A 27,179-nucleotide genomic window follows, 5' to 3' on the forward strand; every position below is an offset into this window, starting at 1 on the left:
TGAAATTAAGGAAAATTAGACATTTTATTGGTTTGACAGCCCTAAAAAATTTGGTTGGCATAACTTAAGTTGAGGATGGACCATGTTTTGCAAACCTTCATAGGCCCCCCCCTGCAGCTGGGCCCCTGAAAGCTTTCCTGTTTCTCCTAGCCATGGCTATGATAATCTTCAGGACTCGACCTTTGACTTCAAGCCTTCAGCCGAATCACCACTGTGATGATATTAACTACACGATCTTACCCTTAATTGAAAACAGAGAAAAGCAGAAAAAAGCTGAACCAAGCAAGAGTTTTGAATTTAAATCCAACTTAACAAATATCGGAATAGCAAACCACTTTTTCATCATAAATCAGTGTTTTGCTCTAAAACGTTGTCATGTGGACACAGCATACTCCCAAACAAAGAAACTGCAAAGCATTTTAAAAGGTATGTTGTTTTATTTGGCTTTAAATCTTTAAAAAAAACACACACACAATCAGCAACGTGACAAACCTACAAAATGGCGCCGATGGAGAGCTCAAACAAAGGAGTGAACAGTGGGGGGTGAAGAAGGAGAGGGGGCTGAGGTCTGATCTGAGTGGTTACTGTACAGAAAACCAGGCGATGGGAGTGAAAGTGACCAACAGAGCGTAAAAAAGATCAGGAAGTAAACTGGTAAAAAATGAGTAAGTGTAGTGGACCTGGGCATGAATCATCCCCCCTTAAGGCAGACATTAAAATATGATACACAAATTTGATATCATCCAGAACAGAGAACAAAAGACCATCCTATTTTATACACACTGACCCCAGAGTGAAGCTGGCAAGACGAAAACATGAAATCCTAATAAAAATAAACACATTAAACACAAAGAACACACAAGTAATGGTTTAAGGCTGTTATTGATCTGATCTACAATGTCTGTGCATTGACTGTGTGCATATTACTAATAACGAAATGGGCTGACTGAAATGTGTGGCTTTCTTTGGTAATACAAAAAGCAAAGAGTGTGACATCACAGTGACTGGTTGAGCTTGCATTTTGTTTTACAGCTTCATTTTTACCCTTCTGCTTCGTAGTTTCTCCCCCACTCTCTCTCTTCCTCCTCTCTTCTTCTTCGTCTTTAAAAGGTGTACGGCCCCACGTAGATGGAGAGTCTGAGGGCGGAGCTGGTCTGGTAGCTGCCCTGGTAGCTGAGCAGAGGGTTGATGGACACCATCTCCAGGTCCAACGTGTACTCTCTGGGCCCGGAGACGGCGCGGGCAAGGACCAGCATGGCGCTGATGTTATTGATTTGCTGGAAAAGACACAAGACATAACTGAGTACATTTCTACAGCAGGTCACAGGTGAGAGCTCTGCACACTCATGGCACTTCGTTGGTGTGTATTTACCGTCTCTTTCCACAGTTAGAGAGGAGCTTAGCACAAGAAAAGAGAGTGGATCAACTTAAATCTAGCAGAAATTAACCTACCAGCTTCAGAGAAGCTTACACATTAGCATAATAGTAGTAATATTTAATGCTGGTTTTCTGCAAAGCATAATACTGATTCTGAGAGGGAAAAAAGGCAAAAAGATCCTTTAACTATCACTCCAACAAGACTCTGCTTATGAAAAATTGATTTTAAGTATTAAACAACCTAGCTGTGAAATACAGAGGATAAATAAGGAAGAGTCAATCAAAAACAAAGTGCACAACACAGAAGACCTAACTTTACAGTCAAGAAGGATTTAACTTTAGAATCTTGATGAATCTTGTATAAAAACAAACATTTTAAATGTTTATTCTGTGTATACTCAGTTCAATATTACAGAAGTGTAAGTAAAGGTCTTGCAAAGCGACCTCTAAGCTGTAAATTTCACTGTGCTGTGTTAAAACACATCAGTTCTGGTGTTAATGTTGATATCTCTCACAAAATGTTAAATAATCAGCCCTTCATGAATTTGAAGAGGCTCAGCACGCCATCTACTGTTTAAAATCGGCTCTAAAATTTACAGGGGAAATGCCAACACTGTATGCTTGACTAGACTCATCTCTGTGAGCCACTTTTCTCATATTTAAGTATTTATGAAATATTACAGATCCTGACATTTGGCTCTTAGAGGGTAAAATAAAGTGGTTAGAAAGTGACAGAGGAGATTTAAAATAAAGGATGGAATACAAAACGTATCATTTTATTTATCAAGGCATACAGATGGCTGTCTATTTTGAGGATTCAGTAGAAAATATATTTTTAAATATAAACATGACGGTGAGAGGTAGCATGGAGGTGGGTGGCTCTGGAGCTAACCGTCAAGCCTTCCTGAGGTTGCGAGGGGTGGAAAGCAACTGATTACCAGAGGTGGAAAAATTACACGACTACCGTATTTAGGTAAAAGTACATTTACTCAGGTCAAAATTTACTTAAGTGAAAGCAATGGTCAATATATCTATATTAATGTTTAATTTAAGTACTGCGTAGCCACTGAGGAGTTGTACCTTTAAATATTATTTTACCTTATTGGTAAGAATGACAAGAGAATAGATCTCCAACCAGGTTGTTCAGGTAAAGTCAGAAAGGTAAATCACAAAGCAAAGTTGATAGTGTTAGTTAAACTCATACAGAGTTTAACATTTTAAAAGTGTCTGTAATGGTCCACACTACACTTCTGAAAGTGTTAAATATTCAACAGTATGACAGAACTGCAGTAACTCTTGAAAATCTGTGGCTAAGTGGGTCATCTCTGGCAAGAACAAAGCACAGAGTCAGCCTCATAGCAAGGCAGCTCACACTGATAAAGGCAAGGGTATATGCATCCTTTAGGAGCACCTAAAGTCAACGGTGTGGACTCTAACTTGCTGCATAACTTCACCCATGGTGCAAAAGTGTCTCACATCAAAAGCAACAATCCACCAGAAACACAAGATAAAGAGAACCCCAACAGGGATCCCGATACAACAGGCAACATCCAAACACAACTAAACACACTGCCCAAGGGCATGATGGGAAACTCTGCTAACAAATCCACCTAGATTTGAAATCACAGCGGACAGAGCTTAGACCAATAGATTCTACAGAGATGGACTAACACTGGTGGATCAACACTGTAATATAACTCCAACACTGAAAACCATTTCACTCAGAATGGAGTTAAAATCAACTCTGAAATGTTTGACCCTGCGATATCAATACTACAGTATTTGCTTTGTATAACAGCTATTTTAGAAAGTGATGGGGAATCATTCTTTGTTATACTGTAGAGGTGGATAAAATACAGTAAACGTATTAATCCCTTAATATACTCAAAAAAACTACTCAAATTACTGTAATTTCTTTTGAGCACATGTACTTTTTAAAGTACATTTTGAAATCACAAAATTTACGTCTGAGTTTTAAAAAAACGACTTAAAGGGGACATACTTTATCCCTTCAAGACAAGTTTATTCTGGTCTCAGAGGTCCCCAAAGCATGCCTGTGAAGTTTGTTGCTGAAAAAACACTCAGTGAATTTCTGCATGTATAAAAAACCCTCTTTTCCAGCCCTGCCCAGAATGAGCTGTTTCTGCTTCTGCGACTTTAAATGTTAATGAGCTGCCTGAACCCGCCCCTGGCCACGCCCCACTCAGGAAATGGATGTGGCTTAATTGATATGGCTCTATTAGGGCAGAACTTTCTTCCAAGCTGGGAGGGCCAAGCAAACCTAACTCCCCACATGACATCATGAGGGGAAAATCTGAGAACGGCTTGTTTCTGCACACATTTTCTGAAAGATGGAGAAACAGAGGGAGGATGGATGGATTTTTCTGATTCTTGGGGGGATTGCAGACAGGCCAGGGGCACATATTTTTGCTAGAAATGCCTGAAAAAAGCGATTTTTGCATAATTTGTGACCTTAGAACTTGAAACAAGGAGGTTCAAGGATTCTGTCAACCACATGAAACTTGCCAGTTGTTTGGCTTTGGCTACAAAGGACAGTTTGTAGCACAAAGTGAGAGAATAATACTACATCACACCTCAAAACAGCTGTTGCATTTTACTTAATTAGTGTGTGACTTTACTTAACAACCTGGTTGATCCATATCCTCATGTTGTTATTGCCACTAAGGAAAGATCATATTTAACTGGACAACTCTTTAAAGAGATACTCAGTGCTCAACTTGAGTAAACTTTAAATGAAGATGATAAGCATGTTTAGTAAATCAGACCTTGAAACAGAGCAGGTAGTGGAGCAAAAGAACATGATTCATGCTGCCAGAATCCTTTTTTTTAAATTAGAGGCGTTATGATTCAAGGTTCCTTATTATTTAAGCTGTCAATATGTTAGCTGTTTACATTGACGTCTCAATTTAGACATGAAAACAAAGCAGCACTGCAGAGCGTTGGAACTAAAAAGTGCAATACAGTCAAGCTTCATGTTTTAATGTGGGTCAAATTTAATTTTATTTTTGGAATTTGGTGCCGGCCATTTAAAAATGAACCATGCGCTGCAGTGTGGACACCCCTGACCTAAAGTAACCTGCCAAACTAAAACCCTCCTTTGACATAAATCATTGTTTTTTTGTGCTCTGCTTTGACACATTCTTTAAATAGTGAATAAACTCTTAATGTGTTTGGGCAGCTGGAATACTGTTCAGCAAACACTAAAACTAAGTTCAGTTATTAACAAAGGACAGTTTCAAAACATGGTAAGGAACTACTATGTACATGTTTGTAACTGTTTTTAAACTGTGCTCCACTTATTCTCGAGTATCTATGCCTATTTGCATTTGTGTTCTTTCTCTTTGCTTATTTATTGTATTGCATGTATTGTTTTAATGTACTCTCGATGTCATTGTAAATGACAGCATGCTCTCAATGGCATCTTGAGATTAAATAAAGGGTGAATGAATGAATGAATGAATGAATGGGCAACATCAGGACATATCAGGAGTTCATCTTTAACCGATGCATTAATTTGATCCCCATTAGTGAACTCAGAATGCACAAATCTTCACTGTCTTGAAAGTTTCTGAGCTCACAATCATCAATGAGTTTCTATAACGTTTCTCACTCTGATGTAGAAGTCTCCGTTTTCGTCACCAGAGCGGATACGGAAGGTGTTATAAGCCCCAGGAGAGACGCTGGTGGCCTGAATCTGGAAGATGTCTGAGGGAACAGAGCGCTCTGAAGTGATGCTCATGTAGCGATGGACGATGGAGAAAGGCAGCTCTCGACAGGCCGGCTTGTTGACAGGACACACACATCGGCTGGACAGAGAAGGAAACAGGCAGGGTGAGAATCCATAGAGTTGTGTTTTATAGAGGAAAAAACTTTAAGAGTAGTTCATAAATCAACCAGCAGAGGGAGCAGTATGACTAACAGGAAATCAAAACATGAACTGAACAGTAGCCATTTTTTCTCCATGTTTTCCTAAAACACGTTTTTATCACTAAATCATGAGGGATTTGTTAATAATCACCCACACCTGTTACCAATCCAACACTTGTTCACGACTGATAGTTTTCTTATTGCACTGGAGCGTGCTCACAAGAAAAGTTGGACTCATGAATGGAAAAAGTAATGGAAGCAATCATGCAGTTTAAGCCACAGTAAATACAGAGGCTGATTATGTTCTGACTTAATGCCATATTCATATAAATGGGAAAATGTGTGTAAAAGTGTGTTTCACTAAGTGTGTTACTCACTTCTCAGACACTTGTACGTAAGGATCCTGGCAGCGGTTTGTGTCCACACACTGGTACCGTCCGTGGATGTTCACACAGGTCTGTGTTTCTGTGCACTGATGCTCGCCTGTTTCACATTCATTTATATCTGCAGGAGAGAAACAGCTCATCACGTTCAATCACACAGACACGAGACAAGAATAGAGTTGACTCAGAGCAGCGTTTTTTGACTCTGAGAGCACACAGAGGTAGGTGTTAGATTTGGAGGAAATGCAGGCGGACGTGCTAACCCTGGCAAAGTCTGGAGCCGAGCAGCTGGTACCCTTCGGGGCACACGCAGGAGAACTTCCCAGGCTCATTGACACACTGGTACTGGCACAGGTAGCTGGAGTAGCTGCACTCATCAATATCTGTAAGAAGTTGGGAGTAGAGTCATTAACTGGAGAGAAAATCAGAGCAGACTTTGCATTTTAATCCCTTTACTCCATTTACAAAGGGAGATTCTTACCATTGCATGCAAAGCCATCAGGCCCCAGCTCATAGCCCTGATCACAGCGGCACAGGAAGGTGCCATATGTGTTGTAACACTTCTGAGAGCAGGGGGCACCCATATCACATTCATTCACATCTGAAACAAGAAAGAAAACAGTTTTATATCATTTGTTTTGAGCAAATAGCGTCAACATCTACAAAAATTGACATCCCAAACTGTTAAAGTGCTTCAGTGTCATTTCATAAACGCTTAAAGTGGCATACATCTGAGAGTAAGCACAACACAAGCAAAGATCTAGACAGAAGGAAACAATATCAGTAAAGGCCACAAATTGTTTCAAGTCTGATTAGACACAGTGCTAGAGGCAGTGCACATGGTGAGCAGAAGAATTTTTGATTTGTTTTTGTTTTTCTAATAATATAAACATCAACAACAACGAAAAAGTCATCAACATGACGACTCTTGTTGTCATCAGATAGACTCTCTTCACCAAAATAAGGTATATTTATTTATTATTCAGACCCTCTTCATTTTTGTTATGTCGTAGCTTGATGCTAAAATCATTTAAAATAATATTTATTCTCATTAATCTACACTCAGAACCTCATAATGATAAAGTTGATTGATTATGGCTCTTTATGTTGAGGGTCTTGTAAACTCTCACCTGACTGTCATGTGTTTTTGCACTAAGAGGCTTCTGACTAGCCACTCTGCCATAGAGCTCACATCAGTGGAGGGCTGCAGTGATGTTTGTCCTTCTGGAACTTTGTCCAGTTTCCAAACAGGATCTCTGGAGCTCAGTCAGTTACCCTTTTTCCACCAAGCCAGTTCCAGAGCTGGTTTGGAACTAGGGCCTGACCTTGCACCAGTTCTTTGGTTTTCCATAGCCAAGGCACTGCCTGAAAAACTGGTTCAAGTGTGGCACCAACTCTTTGCTAGACCACAGGAAAACACCAACAAGCAAGAATGCCTTTTTGAAGAGGCAGACTTGGCATCAGAATAGGCGGCTAACCTCATCATCTCAGGCTCAGTGTTCATGAGAACAATAAGGTCAGGGTGTTTAAAATCAAAGCAAAGGAAAACAAAGCAAACTGGAATGCTATTTTTCCCTTAAAATGGAATATGCAGTTGCAGACTACTTGAGTACTGTGACTGATCAACAGCTGAGGAAATGTTTGACTATGTACTCATCAAACACAACCTTGACATTAAAACAGGATGCCACAGACAAACATGGGTCCCAAAAGAGGAAAGACTGTGCACCCACTGCAGCCAACAGGAGGTAAAAACAGAGCTTCACTTTCTAACCACCTGCCTGTTGTACAATGGCATCAGAGATGAGTTCTTTCCACTCTTCACCAACAAACAAAAACAATTCAGCAAGATGAACGATGAACAGAAGCTTCCATATGTACTGGGTGAAGATCAATACACTGCAAATGTTGCAGCACATTACCAGAGCTGTTGTGACCAAAGAAGATCATTAATCTTCACACCACCACCATGAAATGGATGTTGTACATATGAAGATATTTTCTTTTTAAATGCAATTTGTTATTATCATTATAAATTGTAAATTGCAAATTGCTTTGGCAATGAAACCAATTGATTTCCATGCCGATAAAACTGAATTTAATTAAATTGTATTTAGCTTTCTCCTCAAATGTGATTGCTGTGCAACACAGTCCAGAGAGGCAACAAACATCCATTGGACCACTGTAGTCTGGACAGGGAAAGTTAAAAAAAGCAAACAGCTACACTTGTATGGAAATGGTATCTGTGACTGCTCTGGACTTCGGCGCTAGTGTTGCTGGGAAAAATGACCCAGCAACACTAGCTAAACGCACGGTGACGTTAAAGGTGCTGTAATGACATAGTTGTTGGTGCCGGCTCCAGCCTGTGGAAAAGCAAACCCAGCACTGGGGCTGGCTTGGTGGAAAAGAGGTAAGAATAACCATCAGGTTCTTGGTCACCTCTCTTACTAAGGCCTTTCTCTCCCAATTACTCAGCTTGGCCAGGCGACCAGCACTTGGAAGAGTCCTGGTAGTGCAAAACCTCTTCCATTTGAGAATTATGGAGGCCACTGTGCTCCTGGGAACTTTCAGTGCTGCAGAAATCTTTTTTCATATTAACCCAGATCTGTGCCTCGCATCAATCCTGTCTCTGGGTTCTGCAGGCATTTCCTTTTACCTCATGGCTTAGTTTTTGCTCTGTCATGCATTGTCAATTGTGAGGCTTCCTACAAAGAGATGTGTATCTCTCCAAATCATGTACATTTAATTTAATTTACCACAGGTAAACTCCAAGTCAAGGTGTAGAAACATCTCAGCAACAATCCAGAGAAATCCAGAAGAATCTGAGCTTAATTCCTTTTTCACTTTGTCATGAAGAGGTACTGAGTACAGATTAATGAGAATAAAAATGTTTTTTTTAAACTGTATCATCAGGCTGCAACACAAGAAAATAAAAAAGAGAAGTTGGTCTGAATACTTTCTGAATGCTCTGTATATTGTGCCAAATTATCAAGTGCTCTGGCAAAGAGAGACGTTCACAAACTGAAGGCAGAAATAAAAAAAAAAAACTTCAGGTTTTTACTGTTAGAACTAAATCCATTTTCAGCCAAAGGTAAACAGTTGTAGTTCCTTCCCATAATTCTTTTTTCTCACTGGCTTAAGTTAAAAGAAATACAGTTGGAAACAGTAGTTTATGTTTGTGCACCATTTACACTCTAACACAACTAAATCAACAGTGAATGGAAGTTTTCAGTTTGTTTTTGATGTTTTCATGCAAAGTCAGTAAACTCTAACAGTAAAGAAATATACAACACAAGTGAAAGATTTTCTCTTTGTAGTTACTGATCTACTTTCAAGCTTAATGCCAGACATGAGGATCAAGCAACAGAAATCTGGTGACTCACATCCTCTGATTTTCTTTTCTTCACAAACTTGGAGAGTTCTCCTCTAACCCAAACTTAGCAGACTTTGCACAGCTCCCCCTGGAGCTACAAAAGCTTTCCCCAACTTTTATTACATGCGCAGTATTGCTATACAGTCGAAAGACTTTGATATGTAAATTGTGGGACTTCCCCTTTGAGATTTTAAATAATACTATCAAAGACTTTCTTTCTTTCATCTTGACAAATCTCAGAAAGAAAGTGCTTGGAAGCTCAGTCCAGTGTGCCTGGTTTCAGAGTCAGAGGCTGTGACAGTAAAGTCATATAATCAGTTGCAGAGAGGCATCACTCACCGATGCAGGATCTGTTATTTCCTGCCAGCTGGAAACCAGGCTCACACTGACAGGAGAAGGATCCGGGCACATTTACGCAGCGATGTTGGCAGTACCTGTACCTGCACTCATCGATGTCTGAAAAAGAGAGAGAGACGTACCTACAGGTCATTAAGGTCAGCTTTGAAGCTCCTGTGAGGAGTTTGAGTGGTTATGAAAATAGTGAAATAAATACTGATGCATCTCTATGACCTGCTAAAGCTAACAAGACCATCATGAAGTAATACATTCATTTCATAATTTGGCAGATTAAAGGCACAGTGTGTAATATTTTGCCTTGTAGCATTTAGCAGAAAAAAACTGGTGAAAATGAAGGATAATATATATATAAGTAGGCCTATCTAAATAATTTTTTTCACCTGAAAATATATCAGTGTTTTAATTTTTATTAACTTAGAGTGAGCCTTTAATTCATACGTTTGTAAGGAGGGTCCTCTCCATGGAATCTGATATCTAGGATTTTTTCATCTTGCATGTTTCCACCAAACGGCAACCACCGGTCCTGAAAAATGAAGCCAATGCAGAAGTGCAAAAAACTGCGATACAGTGAGTGTCCACTTGAGGCTGGCTGCAGGAACACCGGAAGTTAGGTCTGAACACCTGTTAAACAGCCGGTTTTTACATTAGAAATAAACTGGCTTACAGCCTGGTTCAAAAAAACCAAGCATGTCTCATTAGCTTATGTCTTCATGTGCTCTCACTGTAGGGGGGTGAATTCTTTTGGACCACAATGGTTTAGATTATATTTAGGAAAAACCTCACTGCGCACTGATTGACATGTGATTGACAGATAGCTCAACAGGCAGAAGCTACGTTTCTGTTAACCAGAACATTAGCTAGCTCGCTGACAGGGAGTGGAGTTAGTGAGCAGGGTGTTAAGTTGATCCAAAATTTGGTTGAGACGGCGATTTCAATATGGAAGCCGCCGCGGATTGGCTTCAAGAGGATTTTGAGTCCTCCTATTGTAAGCAGAGAGCTGACGTCACACAGGTTTTGACCAATTCTTTCTACAGTCTGTTGTTTCTACAGTATCAGAAAAGGAACTAAATAACAGACATGCTTCTTTTTAAATTCCACTGGTTACCACCAGAAGTGAGTACTGAAATCTAGAATCTGACTGTTAGACGTCACTAATATTCTCAGTTTTACACACTATACCTTTAAAAGACAGGAGATTTTTCAGCATAATCATTACTTATGTACAAGACAGGCTCAGTAAGAGGATAAGCTGCACTGCTTTGTCCATAGAGGGCATCAAAATCAACAAAAATATTCAAGGAGATACAAACCAAACAGTCCACACAGGGGCTTGGACCTCAGGCCATGAAGCAAAATTTATGATTTGTCATATTTTAGGGTTAAACAAGATAATCTCACCGATGCACTCTGTGCCGACCTTGCGGTACCCGTCAGGACACTGGCAGGTAAAGGCACCCAGTGAGTTGATGCACTGCTGACTGGGCTGGCAGTCATGCTCGTCTCGCTCGCACTCGTCTATGTCTGTGAGGGTGAAACAAGGACACATGTGTAAAAATCATCATTGAGAATGACAGGGAGACAGTGTGTGACTGTTAGAGACCAGATGATGATGCTCAGTTCACCCTGTTTGCCCCCGACAGCTGAAAACATTTCATTATGTTGAATCATGTTTGCTGTCTCATGCTGGACACATGAACACCTCACCCTCCGAAGACGTTTTTTCAGCACAAGATGGAATCTTAAAGCGCAGCAGCTGTTCTCGTGTGAGATCTTCCAAATTCCTACACTGTCTGCCTGCCCCCCTGCCGACTCACGCTCACTCACACCCACACAGTCTGAACTAGCACGCTGCCTCCAGTCCCAACACCTGCTTCAACCACCTGTCCCTCACAGTCAGTGGCCGCAAACAATAAACGTACACAATCACACACTCACAAACTTTCCTAATGATCAGTCATCCTGTGGCCACCTGTCCACCTCCAACCGTTAGACCTACAAACCAGACACCCACCCACACAGCTGTCTCCCTGAGGCTCGTATCCCAGGGGGCAGGGATTGGTCACAGTGGGCGTGATGGGGGGTTCTGGGGCTGGGATGACTGACGCAGAGCGGGGAAGGCACAGGTAGCCTCCATAGTGGTTGAAGCACTTCATTTCCCCTTTGCAGGCATCTGGGATGGTCTCGCACTCGTTTACGTCTGCAGAGAAATGCAGAGATAAAGCTTTAGGCTCTTACTGTACTTATAAAGAAGAAATCAAAGGCAGCACTATACCCAAGATGTTCCTGTTCATAACAAGTAGGTGTTGAAATGGAATAAATGCATTCTAAAGAGTGCATTACCTTTGCAGTGCTCTGTTTGAGGGTCCCAGTGATACCCATCTGTGCATTCCTGCAAAGAGCAGCAGAGAGAAAAAGAGTGTGAGAAAATGATGGAAAGAAAGATGTGAACAGGCCCTGTGAGCCAAGTAGTTGCATAATATATTCATAATACATAATAAATCCTCAGTAGCAGGACATGAAAAAACTAATTTTCCCTCTGCTCATGTAGGAGTGCTGGGCCAAAAAGACAAGAAGTCTGCGGCTGTTAAAGGATTTGTGACATTTTAAACTGCTGCTCTTAAGCCAAATGTCACTTCAACAACAAAGAGTTTAAGGCCAGTTTTTGGAAAAAGGGGCCATTATCTTTCTTGGGAAAAATATGGTACTGTGAGCTACATGGAAAGAAAGGCAAGGCCAAAAGAAACGCAAATTAAAACTAAAATAACCCCCAGCTAACTGTGTTAAAATGTTGGAAAAGGAAACATGCAGTGGAATTTTACACAAAAAGAAGAGAGGGTATTCAAGACAAACCCAAAACTGAGAGGTGTGATGACTATATGGAAGAAAAGATGCAAAGAGAAATAAAGGAGGAGACATTTGTCCATCCTTACCGTGTAGGTGTGACTTTCTGTGAGCGGCTGTGAAATAGCACTGTGGAGGAGCACAGACACACATATGCATACGCACAAGACTGACACACAAACACCCTGCATACTAAAACGCTAATTTGTGGAAGAAGGGAGAGCAACACGACATGCACACCCACGCGCCCACGCACACACAGTGATCAGACAGGTAGCAGCTGCTTTAAAGATGAGGGGCACAGCTGACTCTGTGAGTGTCGGAGCAGCCGTGGAGTGGGATCTGTTTCAGAAAGACAAAAGACAGAAGGTGACATTAGAAATTCACAAAAAATGGCTCAATTCAGCCTGAAAGCACACTGGTGTTCAGACATTCCCACAACTGAAATGGATAAATCAACTTAAACCTCCAGGGCCAGTTTTTAAGTAGTCAGCCAGAAAACAAATAGTTAGCATCTTGGACTTGATTCAGTGTTTGTCAACCAAACAGTTCCCTCTTGATCGCAGAGGGAATAACTGGAATGAGACCCTCTGCCAGGTATGAACATAAACACTGTGACGTGCTCCATCCTTCTGCTCAAAATAACAAAGTCAACATCACAGAAATACTTTCGTATTAGCTGCTCACAGAAAGCTCTCTGTGTCTGCAGACTGGCAGACTACAACTCACAGGAATGATCGTCTCGCTGAGTGCTGCCTCCAGAGGTTTGGTTTACTGTGTGTCAGAGCAGAACTGTAAGGAGAGCATAAATCCTCGCTATTACTCTGAACTTTGGAGGACAGCATCTCATGATCTGCTGCTTTAGTTTTTAAGATAACCTTTCAGTAAACCTGTGCGTTTGACAAAGTGAGTCCTTTTTAGAAATGTCTCTCTGTAATCTCAGATGGTTTCTGTCTTATCAGTGGTGGAAAAAACAAAGCACATCAGATTAAGTATTGACTTTAAAATAATCTCATGTGCAGCTTTTTTCTTGAACACCTCTTCAGTGGAGAAATTTAATCAGCATTTGGTAAAATGGGGTAAAATTGAGATGAGCTTTTCTACACAGGCCCAGGTTTGTTAAATGATGTTTAGACCTTGGACAGTCTAGTACAGTGATTCTCAACCGGTGGGTCAGGACCCAGACGTGGGCTGCAAAGCCTTTTTCAGTGGGTCATGAATGCAAAAACGTCTGGCTTCAGAACATGCATCTCCGAGTGCCCCTCTCACAGACCGTTCATCCTGGACGCCATCTCTTTCAACAAGGAAGTGCTATCATTTTCCTGCACGGCGTATTTCCAATTCAGCATTATTATTTCTTAATTCAACTTTATTCATAAACAACGTCTGCTAGTTATATTCATGAATTAACAACATTAATATTTCATAAATAAACGAAAAATTTCAGGGGTCTAATCAAAGATTAAATTATACATAGACCTATTTTAGAAGTAGTTACATGCACAGTGGTTAGCTTTAGCTTTAGCTTATGCTAATATAGCAATGCAAGCTACATAACCAGTGTAACTACTTAAACTAATGTAGCCAAGTAGGCTTTCACAACCTGAGCTTTAGCAAACGTAGTAAAAACTAATGTAGCTACCTGATAAATGTAGCTCAGATCTTACATAGCTGCCTTGTATGCTTAGCTTTAGCTACATTAGTAATAAAATTAACATAACTACATAAACCACTGTAACTAAGTTAGCTTTTGTAAGGTGTGCTTCAGCATCTTAGATCAAGCTAATGTAGCTACATAAATATATGTAGCTATGCAGCTTATGTAGCTGTCCAGTGAACTTAGCTTTAGCTACATTAGCTACATAATTAATGTTTCTACATAAGCCAATGTGGTTAAGTAAGCTTTTACATTGTGAGCTTTAGCAAATATAGCTTCATAGCTTACGTAGCTGTTTTGTGAGCTTAGCTTTAACTATGTTATGTAGCTACGTTAGATATGTAAGCTACATAGCTTATGCAGCTAACAGAGCTACATAAGTCCTGTTTGCTTCTTTAGGATGTTTTCATGGAGGACAAGCTTTTTTCCTGTTATTGGACTGTTTACTCAGCTTTATTAAACATTTTGTAATCAAGTTTTGCTGGTCAGGGTTTTAATTTTTTATTTTTGGCCTTTCAACCTTAACCCTAACCCTAAATGTAAGTTTAATCTGATTTTATTTCTAAAATTTCAGCCTGTATTTCCATTCTGATAGAGACGGCGTCTCAAATGAACAGTCTGAGAGAGTGGCCGTCAGAGATGTAGGGTCTGCAGCCAGACCGCTCTCTATGAATGAGGCCTGGAGAAAAAAATGTGCCAAAGTTTTTATGAAACTCTTTTAAAACAGGATTGCTTTGTCCTGCCTGTTTGGTATTTTAGCATGTTTTGTACTTTCTGAGGTCCAAACCATTTTATTTCCCGTTCAATAAACATGATTGACCAGAAAATATCAGAAATTTGGGTCTCAGTTTCTCAATGAGGAGATGATGGTGGGTCCTGAGACCCAGAAGACTAGTCTAACAAAGAACTTTAAACTTCCTGAAACGTTTAATCCAGTCTCCCCAAAAAGTAATGTAAAAAGGGTCCTTGAATGATCCTGACTCAAAGAGCAGATAATGCAACTTAACTGCCTTGTATTTACACTTGCCTGTATTTATCATGTTTTCCTATATGGGCTAGCTCTAGACCTTCTGTACAAAATAAAGACATGTTTAACATGTTTAGCACATTTGCATCTCAGAGCGTGAAAACACTGGCAACCTGCAGACATCCTTGACATGACCTCCTACATAAGCTGATTGAATTGAATTTTATTTAACATAGATGATGCATATTTACATATTTAATTACAGAGCATGAAGCTGATGTGTTGCAGAGAGTTTATAGCTGTTATAAGTTTCAAACTCTTGTCTCTAGTTGGACTTTAAAGTAGACACAGTTCATTAAAAATACAACTTTCAGCAACATAAAACAGCACAGTACTTTACAGTATAACAATTCAGTAAATACATGACCACAATAAAAACAGCATAAATTCTATGAACCAGTATAAATACGAAGTTTGAAACCACAGCAGTCTAGAGAATGAGTGCAGCTTGGGTTCACTTTCAGTCAGCTCTTGACCTTCGTTGTGAAGGATTTTAAATCTATGATTAGTTTGATTCCAGTCAGTAATGACTTCCAGAGTTTATAGCCTTTAATAGAGAAAGCTGACAGTCCAAATCTTGATCTACTTTTGTATCTAATGTTTCCTCTTACCATGCATCTCGTCACTCAACTATTGTCCTGTCTTTGAACAAATCAGGATAAAAGGTTCAGGGGTGAGATTACTGACAAATTTAATAACTAACATTAGAAAAGAATAACCATGAAGCTCTCTCAGTAGCAGTGATGTAGCAGTGATGCCAAGGTTTGTCCATTATTTTTAGAGCCTTGATGAAAGGTTTTTAACTGTAGAGGGTGAGGCCTGAGCCCATACTGTCATACAATATGAAAAATGAGAGAAAATCATAGTGAATGAATGCTTGGGCTGCCTGAGTTGGTGTATAATGCCCAATTAAGTTTAAACTCAAGTTGATCTTTAAAGTTTAGGTAATTTTCCTTGCATGATTATCAAATTTAAACTGTGGATCTAAAAATAAATCCAAAGACCTTGTATAAATCAACCTCCTCGATTTCTTTATTCCTTATTTTCACCTTAAAACTTTCAAATGAGCTCAGTTTCCTAATGGAGAAACACACTGACACAGTTTTATTTAGATTCAAATCCAGCCACTATTGGACTCTACAGGTTCTCAGTCAGGTCTCTGCTGCCTTGCTTGGTGAATTCGCAGGAGCATACATGACAGTATCATTAGCATAAAGCTGGATACCAGTCTTTGGACAAGTTTTAGGTAATCATTTATACACAGACTAAAAAGCAAAGGGCCGAGACTTGGATACCCATGGTTGAGTTTAAAAGAGGTGATTTGTCTTGGTCAACTTTTACACGCTGTTCTCTATTCTGAAGACAACATTTAAACCAATCAACTGTGTGTTTAGAGAAATTATATAATGATAACTTAGAAGAATGTTATGGTTGACAGTGTCAAACGCCTTTTTTAGGTCAACTCCCACAACATCACAACCATCAAGAGAGATGGTTTCATGTTTTCATCAAAATAACTATTTGCAGTTTCTGCAAATAGTTATTTTGCAGAAACTGCAAGACCAATGTTTGGTCTAAAGCCTAGTTGTTGAGGATGAATGAGATGATTGGGATCTAGATGGACAATAACCTGCTCCACCACAACTTTATATATTACCTTTGACAATACAGGGAGAAGAGAGACAGGACTGAAGATGCTCACCAAATCACAGTCACCTGTTTTAGAGTTGACAGCTTTTTCCAGTTATTTAGAACTGTGCTGTTATCAGATTGATAACATGAGCATTAACAGAATACTGTATTTAATACGTAAAAACACTTTTAACATACATACATAACTTAAAGTGCAAAATATTAACAAATAAAATGAAAGGTCTTGTTAAATTACTTTTCTAATGAAAATCATAATTTAAAAAAAAATATTTAAAGACTGTAAACAAAAACACTTTGTGTCAAAGATCAATAACAATAATGGAGTAATAATGTAAACATATAGGTTGCGGTTTTCACTTAACACTCAAGACCAGAGTGCTTATGCGCTCTATTGTATGGACGCCCATGTACGCCACTTAAGAAAAAAAATGCGGAAGTTAGGAAATTTTTTTTTAAAGGATCCTAAGTTATGATTATGAGATAAAGAGTTGAAATTATGAGAAAAAAGTCAAAATTATGAGATAAAATGTTTCATCTCACAATTTTAATCTCATAATAATTGACTGTATCATCTCATATTTTTTATTTTTTTTATCTCATAATAATTATGACTGTATTATCTCATATTTTTTATTTTTTTATCTCATAATAATTATGACTTTATTATCTCATATTTTTTATTTTTTTTATCTCATAATAATTATGACTGTATTATCTCATATTTTTTACTTTTTTATCTCATAATAATTATGACTTTATTATCTCATATTTTTTATTTTTTTATCTCATAATAATTATGACTTTATTATCTCATATTTTTTATTTTTTTATCTCATAATAATTATGACTTTATTATCTCATATTTTTTATTTTTTTATCTCATAATAATTATGACTTTATTATCTCATATTTTTTATTTTTTATCTTATAATAATTATGACTTTATTATCTCATATTTTTTATTTTTTTATCTCATAATAATTATGACTTTATTATCTCATATTTTTTATTTTTTTATCTCATAATAATTATGACTTTATCATCTCATATTTTTTATTTTTTTATCTCATAATAATTATGACTTTATTATCTCATATTTTTTATTTTTTTATCTCATAATAATTATGACTGTATTATCTCCTATTTTTTATTTTTTTATCTCATAATAATTATGACTTTATTATCTCCTATTTTTTATTTTTTTATCTCATAATAATTATGACTGTATTATCTCATATTTTTTATTTTTTTTATCTCATAATAATTATGACTTTATTATCTCATATTTTTTACTTTTTTCTCATAATAATTGACTTTATTATCTCATATTTTTGACTTTTTATCCCATAATAATTAGGACTATATTTTCTCATATTTTTGAGTTTTTATCTCATAATAATTATAACTTTATTATCTCATATTTTTTTACTTTTTTCTCATAATAATTATGACTTTATTATCTCATATTTTTGAATTTTTATCCCATAATAATTATGACTGTATTATCTCATATTTTTGACTTTTTATCTCATAATAGTTATGATTTCATCATCTCATATTTTTGACTTTTGATCCCATAATAATTATGACTTTATTTTCTCATATTTTTGACTTTTTATCTCATAATAATTATGACTTTATTATCTGATAATTTTGACTTTTTATCTCATAATAATTATGACTTTATTATCTCATATTTTTGACTTTTTATCTCATAATAATTATGACTTTATTATCTCATATTTTTGACTTTTTATCTCATAATAATTATGACTTTATTATCTCATAATTTTGACATTTTATCTCATAATAATCCTGACTTTATTATCTCATAATTTCAGCTTTTATCTCATGATAATTATGACTTTATTATCTGATAATTTTGACATTTTATCTCATAATAATCCTGACTTTATTATCTCATAATTTCAGCTTTTATCTCATGATAATTATGACTTTATTATCACATATTTTTGACTTTTTATCTCATAATTTCAACTGAGGATTGTGTTTTTTTTTAAAGATTGCCTTACTTTCACATTTTTTTTTCTTTGGTGGAAATAGGCTTCCATACTACGGGCCATCAACACTAAAAATGTTTCTCACTTGTCAGTAAAAACAGACAAAGTGGAAACTTGATGCTCCTCATTAGTCAACGGAAAGTACTGCATGTTCCAAGAGACTGCAGCTGCTGTGATGATTTTATCAAAATAGAAACTATAACGACATTGATTTTCAAATAGGTCAAAAATAAGGAACAAAAAGCACCATTAACAAGTCAGTAAGGAACTTGCACTTGAGCTTCCAATTAAGGAATGATCTTTATTTTAAGGAATGGTTGGCAACCCTACAACAACTATAACATTGTTCTAAGTTAGCTAAACTAGCTCTAAATGAACCCATTAGATTTGCTAGCTCACTAAGCAACCCACCCCTGGTTGAGAACATGCTAAGCTAGCTAGCTCACAGTCCAAGCCAACAACAACACCAATAAAACATCATTTCAATACTATTCTAAGGTATATTTTGCAATTTGACTACACTTTATATTTCAATGTACTGCCCTTTTCCATCCTTCTGAATATCCAAGTTAGTGCTCCAAACTTCCACCCCATGATGTACTCTCGGCATCTGCAACAATTTACGAATATTACGAATAAAGTACGATTAAAGAACCTGTGAGACTAGCTAGCCTGCTAAGCTAACTACCATGTGTTGCTAACACTGTACTAAACTAGCTTACAGACTGAGCCACCAACAACACCTTCAATAAGGCTTCCTTTAACACTGTGAAAATAAATATTATATCCCCTTGAATGTTCTGCTTTTACTTTGGATGACAGTGTGGCACTGTGTCATGTATTTTTTAGTTAAGTCTATGTTATGTTATGTTTGCCGAGTTCTCTGATGGCCTGGGCTTTCTTCCCAGCAGAAACACAACCACCCCTCAGTTTCTGTTCCTGGAGAGAAGCTCCATGTGTGTAAACTGAGTTTAAAAATAGAACATCACCTATGCCAGCTCCTGCTGACCAGATTTAGAAAAAAAGGCAATTTGAAGAAATAGAAAAAAATAAAAGTCTGAGCAAGTTCTGTTAGCAAAGTAGTAACCTCAGTGAAAAGACGTGAGAGGAAAGTGAAAATCACTGACTGTGTACGTGCCTAGAAACACGCTGCAATGTAAATGCCAGGGGCCACATTTGCAGCCATAGATTATTGTTTTATTTCTTGTTGAGACAAACAGAAGGCCGCAGGGTGACGTGGACACCCTCAAATGTTGGATGGGTGACATCACGGGCCACTCATGACCTCTGTGCGGTAAAAAAGCAGCAAAACATGCCCTCACCCTGTAGACAGTAACACATACCACAGAGCAATCAGACGGCCACAGTACGTGACCTCTGTGAATTGGCCCAGTGGACAGTAGCAACTAGCAGGAGAGCGATCCAAACCACCCAAAAACAAACTGACCATCAGTCGGTCCGGTCACTCTCTGGCCACCGAGTGTGGGCAGCGGGGATTCATGGGTGTTGGCCTGGTGCTGCTAGAGATCCAAGTGGCGGTGGACCTCTGGAATGCCCGTGGCGAGGATGTGGGCGCCAGTTCCCAGCTGGGATGCCCTGCAACGCCAGTGGTTCCCAGAGTATCAGATTCTGGGAAACCCCCCATGGATCACATAAGAGGATGGCTGGTGCCAAACCTCCATCCATCGCTCCCCCTAAAAGCTCATCTCTGCTCACAAGAGAACTTCCGAGAACATGGCTGAACAAAATCACTGACTGACGGGTTTACTGTGATGCATCAACTCTGGATAACAAACTATTCCCATTGAACATTACATTTTTCTTTTCTTTTTGGTTCCGTCTTCACAAATAATAAGACCTGCAGCTTTTTAAGTCACCTTTTCTTTCTTTTTTTCCAAGTAAAACATATTTTGGCTTTGGACTGACCAGACATTAACACATTTCTTTGAACTTTGGAGATTTATGATTGGAGAAACAATTAGCAGATAAATAAAAGTTAAAATTATTCTTACTTTAAGCACTGGTTGAAACCTTTAAATATCTGTGCCCTAACATCTTTATATTTATTATAGGGCTGTGAAAGGACGCATTTTTATTATCTCAGAAATACTACAGTTAATAGTTATTAAACTCCTTTTTTGTCACATTTTGAATTTCCACTATTTTACATTTCATTTTGGTAGGAGTGAGCAGGGCACTAATTAACCTGGGGTAAAACATGTCGCTGAACTTCTAGGGAGTTAAACATTGTTGAGTGGAAAGTTTGATCCGACAACTACAGGGTACTACCGACTAAATTTCATTATTTTTGGATGTGTTTTGACGAAGAGTTCTGAGAAAGCGTGTTTTTACTGCTTACAAACATATGACAGACCTAGTGTCAGTCATGACTTTTATGACCAAGTTCCTTTTTTTTTTTATATTTGCCACAACATGAAACCTCAAAGTTTGGAGAAATAAAAACAACCATCTCTTAAGATGAACTGTTCCTTGAAAAGAACAAATACTGAACATTTTTTAAGGAATATGCTCCCCGTCCTGCAATAATTCCACTGACTATTGCGGACTTGCTTTGGACAACAGATCTTCTCAAATCTTGGGTGCAGCTGTGAGACTTCCTCTTTCAGTTAATTTACTATGTCCAGTTTAAATCTGTATTTTGTCTTGATTGAGGCAAAAGCAGAATAAGATTTCAGCTATTAAGTTGTTTAACAAAGGTCTTTTGATTGGAAAAGAATGCATAGGTGTTTTCCTGGGGTTTTATCAATGAAACAATTAAAATTTATGTTGATTTTTGACACAACTGTGTCAATTTTTCTTCTCTCTTGGGTCTTTTGGGGGTCGGGGGGTAGGGCTCCACTTTTCTTAGGTACTAGTAGGGGGAGGCTCCAAGGAAGAATGGTTGGAAAACACTTAAATAAATCATGCATGACAAGATACATTCTAATATATCAATTTATTTTTTTCTATATTACTTACATTCTAACATATTTTGTCAGTGAAAATGTCATATCCATATATGTGTAATATTCACCATTATTTTAATCTTTCATTGCTACATAAATGGTATGGATAGTTATGTAAATATGAATCTATCATAGATCCATAAACATTATCTACCTAAACTACATATACAAGGACAACTGTATTAAATGACCAGTTTTTTATTCGTTTTTTTTTAAATAAGTTCTATTAAAACTAGTTTTTCTGGCAAGTGCTGCAACCAGACCTGTTGATTTTACCATTAACCCTGCCTAAAGAGTAAGCTGTAACGTTTCACTTCTGTACCTTGAGGCTGGCCACACACTACAGGATTTTTAGCCAAATTTGAGTCAAGATTTGCCTCCCCTCAACAAGATTGTTTTACTGCTCCAAATCGCGTCATAGCCTCCCAGGTCCTGAATCATAAATATTAAATATGTTTGATATTTCCAGGTAGTAGTGCCTCTGACGGAATACCCACAACAGCCACTGAGAGCGAGCAGACAGGGTAGCACCAGACAGATCATAGGTACTTTCACCGCTCACAGACAAACACAACTGTACCTTCATTCAAGTCATTTCATCCTGTTTTTTTCCCTTGTTTTATCATTTTTGCTGCAGCTGTAACACAGCCTGTGGTAAAGGGACAGCAAGCTGACAAAAAAAAATGTACCCCTTATCCTGAAGTCACGCAAGGTCACTGTCAGGTAAGCAGGTAAGTCCTCTAAAGTGTGCACTCAGGATTATAAGATGACAAACTGTTTGAATTTGTTCTTTTGTCTGTGGTCTCCCACATTTTTACAATTGTTTAAGATTTTATAATCGACTAGTGTGTGGCTAACCTAAAGCACAATTTTCCAGAAGCGGTTAAACATAAAAACAAAATTCCAGTGTTAATTTGTGGCAGAGGTGTGTATGTTGGTATTATAACAATACAAAAAAGTGTTAGGTTTTGCCCCGCTCTCCCCTTCTGTCATAAACTAAGGGCTACTGACTTCCTGCTTGGATACAGACCTGCTTTAATTTTGAAAATAAATAAGGGTTTTGAGTAGATGGAAGATTATAATATGAACTTGACCACAGAAAAAGGAACTTGCAATGGCTTTAATAGGAAATTAAGGAACAGTAAAAATATAAATGTTTGATCACAAGGTGTAGATGACTTTTGACTAGTATTCTAAGCTGTCTGTGAGTTTAAAGTGAAATGAGACATTGAGGATTTTACATCATTGTGGCTGCAGGGAGACACTGCAGTGGCTTAACCAAAGTGTGTTGAAAGGGACAATAAAGCCAAAAAACCCCCACTAATTATGGACTTTAATCGCAGCTTGATTAATGCATCAATGCTGAGAGTCTTAATTCATTATTATCAATACCTCTGCTGGTGAACTAATAATAATCTAATGCATCACCATGTTGGCCTGGTGGTGTTGTCTGTAACAGCAGACTGACCTATTTTTAAATCCACACAGTCAGCACAAGTTAACAAGCACAACATCAGGCGGCTTATGAAAGTGACCACATGGGACCATGAAAAGCGCTCAGTTGGACCACACACACATACAGTGAGTGTGTTAGGATGGTCCTGTATTGTAGCGTACACTGAGCCAGCTTTGTATAGTTCTGCTCAGTTGTGCATGGAGCGGCCTGAGAACACGGTGGCCCTGCGTGCTCTAGCTGCGCTTTGTTACCACCGTGGCAGTGAACCTGCAAGTCCACACTCAGGGGGTCGACATCCCTCACGCACACAGCCACTCTCCCGTGCAGAGAAACTCTATGCATCACAGTCAGAGATGAACGCTGGCCTGCAGGAGGGACTGTAACAAGCCTGTCTAGAGCCGGTCTGTTCTCCCAGAGCTGATTCTGCTCCATCTCTCTGTGCAAAGACTGGATAAATGCTGTGATGTATTAGTGCATGCACACAATATGGCACAAATGATGTGCTGCTCTCAGGAGGAACCCAGCTTCTTCCTGTTGCCTTTATGATCCCACCTGACTCATTATAGGGACGCTGGAGCTGTCATATGTTAGCTATTAGGAGCACAGTGATAAAACACACTGTCAGATACTGTTAAGCAGCATCCTACACTGTCTCTAATGTTTTTTTCCTTCTGCAACTTTATTATCCCCCATGGGAATATGTCCTGTCCAACACAGAAAAAAACAGACACAAAAACATGAACACTTCAAGGTACAGATGCAGCCTATTGTGTGGAGGTCTGTTACTAGAAATGTGTATTTGTATCCAAAACTAATTCTGGCATGTTTACATCGACACGTATTGCTGGTAAGTTGACTAATCTGTCCTTCTCTAGTAATCTAATACATTACAACAAAACCCCAGAGTATGTGAGGTCAAAACAAAACTAGCATCAGCCACCACATGAGCAGTGAATCATCATGAAAATGTCAACAATTTGTTGGCCTGAGAGGTGAAACCAAATGTGTTATTTCTCTTCAGTTCTCAGTCCACTGGATCGAAGCTTGAACGTTTATATAAAGGATAAAAGGAGGGAAAGCATTAAAAGTTATGAGTTTGTAAAACTAATTGCAACTAAAACCTTTTAACCCCCCTGAAATATAAATGCTCCTTGGGGTTAATATTTCTTTACAGACTCTTAATGCTTTAAGGCTTGCATTAAGACTCATCCTTTTGATTTTATCAGTTCTTTTGCTATTTTTCAGCACTATTTTTTAATGGTATCTTTCCTGTGGGCAGCAACCACAATATACAATGTATGGTAGGGCTGAACAAAAATCTAATAGCAATTTTTTTCCCTTATATTGCGATTTAAAATGCGATTGTTATTTGGTTCCTCAACTTAAGCATTTTTGAACAAATTCAAGCAATAAATCATTCTATAGTATAACCTATATTCAGTGGGGAACACTCAACATATATTTAACAACTTTATTTCAAATGAATATGCAGTTTTACTTGGTGTAGAAGGCTCTGCTCCAAAGATGCTCCCTGGTTTAGTCAAGCAGTATGCTTTGACTTTCCAGGGGGGGCTAGAAACCCCCATATAGATGGATACATAAATGACAATGTGTATTGAAAACAATGAATTTCAGAAGCAATTAATCCATAGTAGCATGAATCTGAATACGAACTTGCACCAACCTTAAAGCCATAAAGGAGGCGGCTGGGGTGGTGGAGGTGAGGCTGGCTATAAGCTGACTGCAGATAGGGGCATGATTTCCATGAACTAATGCTAAGCTTGATCAGCATTAGCTAGAATTAACTAGTCATTTTTGCTCATATTGATAATTTGATACCAATTGCTTTATTGAAGGGCATTATCATTTTTATGTCACTCATTTTGACTAAAGCAAAACATATATAAAACACCAAAAGGAGGATTTTTGTAAAACTTTTTTTAAAAATTGACTCTTGAGTGTTTGCGTAATGTGCATGAAATCTCTGCTGCTGCAAAAACTAAATGTATTAGGCTGCTATTTTGGCACATTTCAAGTTAGAGAAATATTGCAACCTCTGCGATTTGTACATTGCAGCAGGCAACCTTGCTATTCAATCTGATTTGTGATTTATTGCCCAGACCAAATGGATCGTATGCTGGACATGATGAAGGAGGACTTCCTGGTGCAATGTGCACCTTTTAGTTACTGACACTTAAGTTTGCTTACCTTGAGTGGTATAAATGGTCAAGATTTTTTATTTTTTAAGATTTATTTTTGGGCTTTTCATACCTTTATTACATAGAGGAGGACAGTGGATAAAGTTGGAAACGGGAGAGAGCGGGAAAAGACATGCAGTAAAAGGCTACAGGCCAGATTCGAACCTGGGTCGCCTGCATATCCAGATCCACGTCCATGTGGTGCCTTAGACCACTAGGCTATCTGAGCACCCCATAAATAGTCAAGATTAAAGAGGTGTTATAATTAAGGGAAAATTGCAGTGGATGAAGAAGCTTTAAGAAAAGTGATTTAACATTTTTTGAGTTGATTAGAACAGAATATTTAAGTGTAGGAAAGTTTCCAAAGTGCAATTTAATTTTAAAAAGTAACTTAACATAAATGTACAAGTAAAACTGAGTTGATACAACTCTAAGTACATGCTACCAAAAAAATACTGTTTATTCAGTAACTTAAATTTTCTACACAGTTACCTCTACTGTTTTCAGCTTTACTAATTCATCGGATATCACCATTACTTAAATCTTTTATGTAATCTGTTTCAGCAAAAATTGTTAGTAATTTAAGCTTTTCCAGTTTTACAGTGTGAAATAAAAACATCCTGATGGCTTTTTAGAATCAATCACATCACTCACTCTGAATCTTTCCCATTGAAATTTTGATTTAACAAATTTTTGCTCTGCCTGGTAAAATGTTTATCTGACACTGATCCAGTGGAAAAAATAACAAGCAACTAAATACAAACACAGAAAGAATCAACATTCTTCTGATGGTCTTGTTTTCTTTGTAGGCCACATGGATGTCAGAATTCATTTCAATCTGTTTCTTAGGCAGACCCTGAGTGTTGATGTGAATAAACCTCCCCTGAAACAGTGCACTTTTAAAGACAAGACTATGGCCCAGTTTTCCTTTATTAAATGTTATTGATAAAATAAAAGCAAAACTAGTTTGTAGTCATTTCTTTATCTTTAAAGCAGGAAGAAAATCGGTTGAAAACATTAATCAAGTTTAGTGTAAAATAATGTTATTTTAAGGCCATATCACCCAGTCCTACTCGCTTGTGTATGATTTATTGTTCTCTGTGCATCCCTATGTTTTCTGTCTTTAATTTAAGTACTTGCTGCCCCTACAGGGATTAATATAGAAATTTGAACCGGGGCAAATTGCTCTTTAAACAGAAGATGTTTTGTAGATAAGGCAGTTTAACACCAGCATCTTACCTGAATAATAAAAGTTGCAACATGTAACCATTTAGACAAATAACCAGATCTTAGTTGTACTGGTTTTAGCTGGCACCTGTTGCTCTTACTTCAAATGATTATGTTATCAAATCTGTGCTATTGTGCTAAGTTACAGGAACCAATGAATCAACCAGAGTGACCAAACCGAGGTTGTGACAATGACTTTAACTGTTGTGAAAGAGAAATGAGGTGGAGGAATTTTGCAACATACTGTACATAATAATACATGCCCTGTGACTCACCGCCTCTCTTCCTGTCTACCCCCCCATTGCAGTCTGAAGCACAGAGCCAAGAAGCAAACTGCAGACCGTAGGCCACATTATCTTGGCTCTGGTGAGGAGCCGAGTGTAGCTGAGAGAGCAGAGCAGTGGTGCAGCTGTGACGTGTATGGCCTGGTCCAAAAAAGCTGCTAAGAGGCACAGCTCTCACCTCTTACACTTTCTTTCTAAAAACCTCACCAGAAGAATCAGTCATCCACTAATTCTGTTGGACCCAAAACTTTTCAAACATAGATGTCAGACGTTAGAGAAACACGAGGTAAACTCACAGATGAATCTTTCCGGACGGCCCGTCTCTGTCTCTGTCTCTGTCTCCCTCTGTGAGCTGGTGGGTCGTGCTGCTGCTGGCGGCGGTCGTCCTGTTCAGAAGTGGTCCCTTAAACTCCTGCCTGAGTGACCCTGAGAGAGTGAGTGGGGAGACCGACAGCTGGAGCAGCTGAACAC

General features: G+C 38.2%; 1 protein-coding gene across 1 annotated transcript; it reads right to left on the reverse strand.

Annotated features, from left to right (window-relative positions):
* Positions 1–417: 417 nt before the first annotated feature.
* Positions 418–27,177, reverse strand: efemp2a (EGF containing fibulin extracellular matrix protein 2a). The gene is made up of 11 exons (XM_041796820.1): positions 27,005–27,177; positions 12,309–12,561; positions 11,719–11,767; positions 11,390–11,575; positions 10,777–10,899; positions 9,361–9,477; positions 6,130–6,249; positions 5,912–6,031; positions 5,643–5,769; positions 5,009–5,204; positions 418–1,277 (listed from the first exon to the last, which is right to left on the reverse strand). The coding sequence occupies exons 2-11, from the start codon at positions 12,408–12,410 to the stop codon at positions 1,104–1,106; spliced, it is 1,314 nt and encodes a 437-aa protein (XP_041652754.1). The 5' UTR covers positions 12,411–12,561; positions 27,005–27,177; the 3' UTR covers positions 418–1,103.
* Between the last annotated feature and the right edge of the window lie 2 nt (positions 27,178–27,179).

Source organism: Cheilinus undulatus, linkage group 10 (assembly GCF_018320785.1).
Source record: "Cheilinus undulatus linkage group 10, ASM1832078v1, whole genome shotgun sequence".
In the NCBI taxonomy this organism is placed as follows: domain Eukaryota; kingdom Metazoa; phylum Chordata; class Actinopteri; order Labriformes; family Labridae; genus Cheilinus; species Cheilinus undulatus.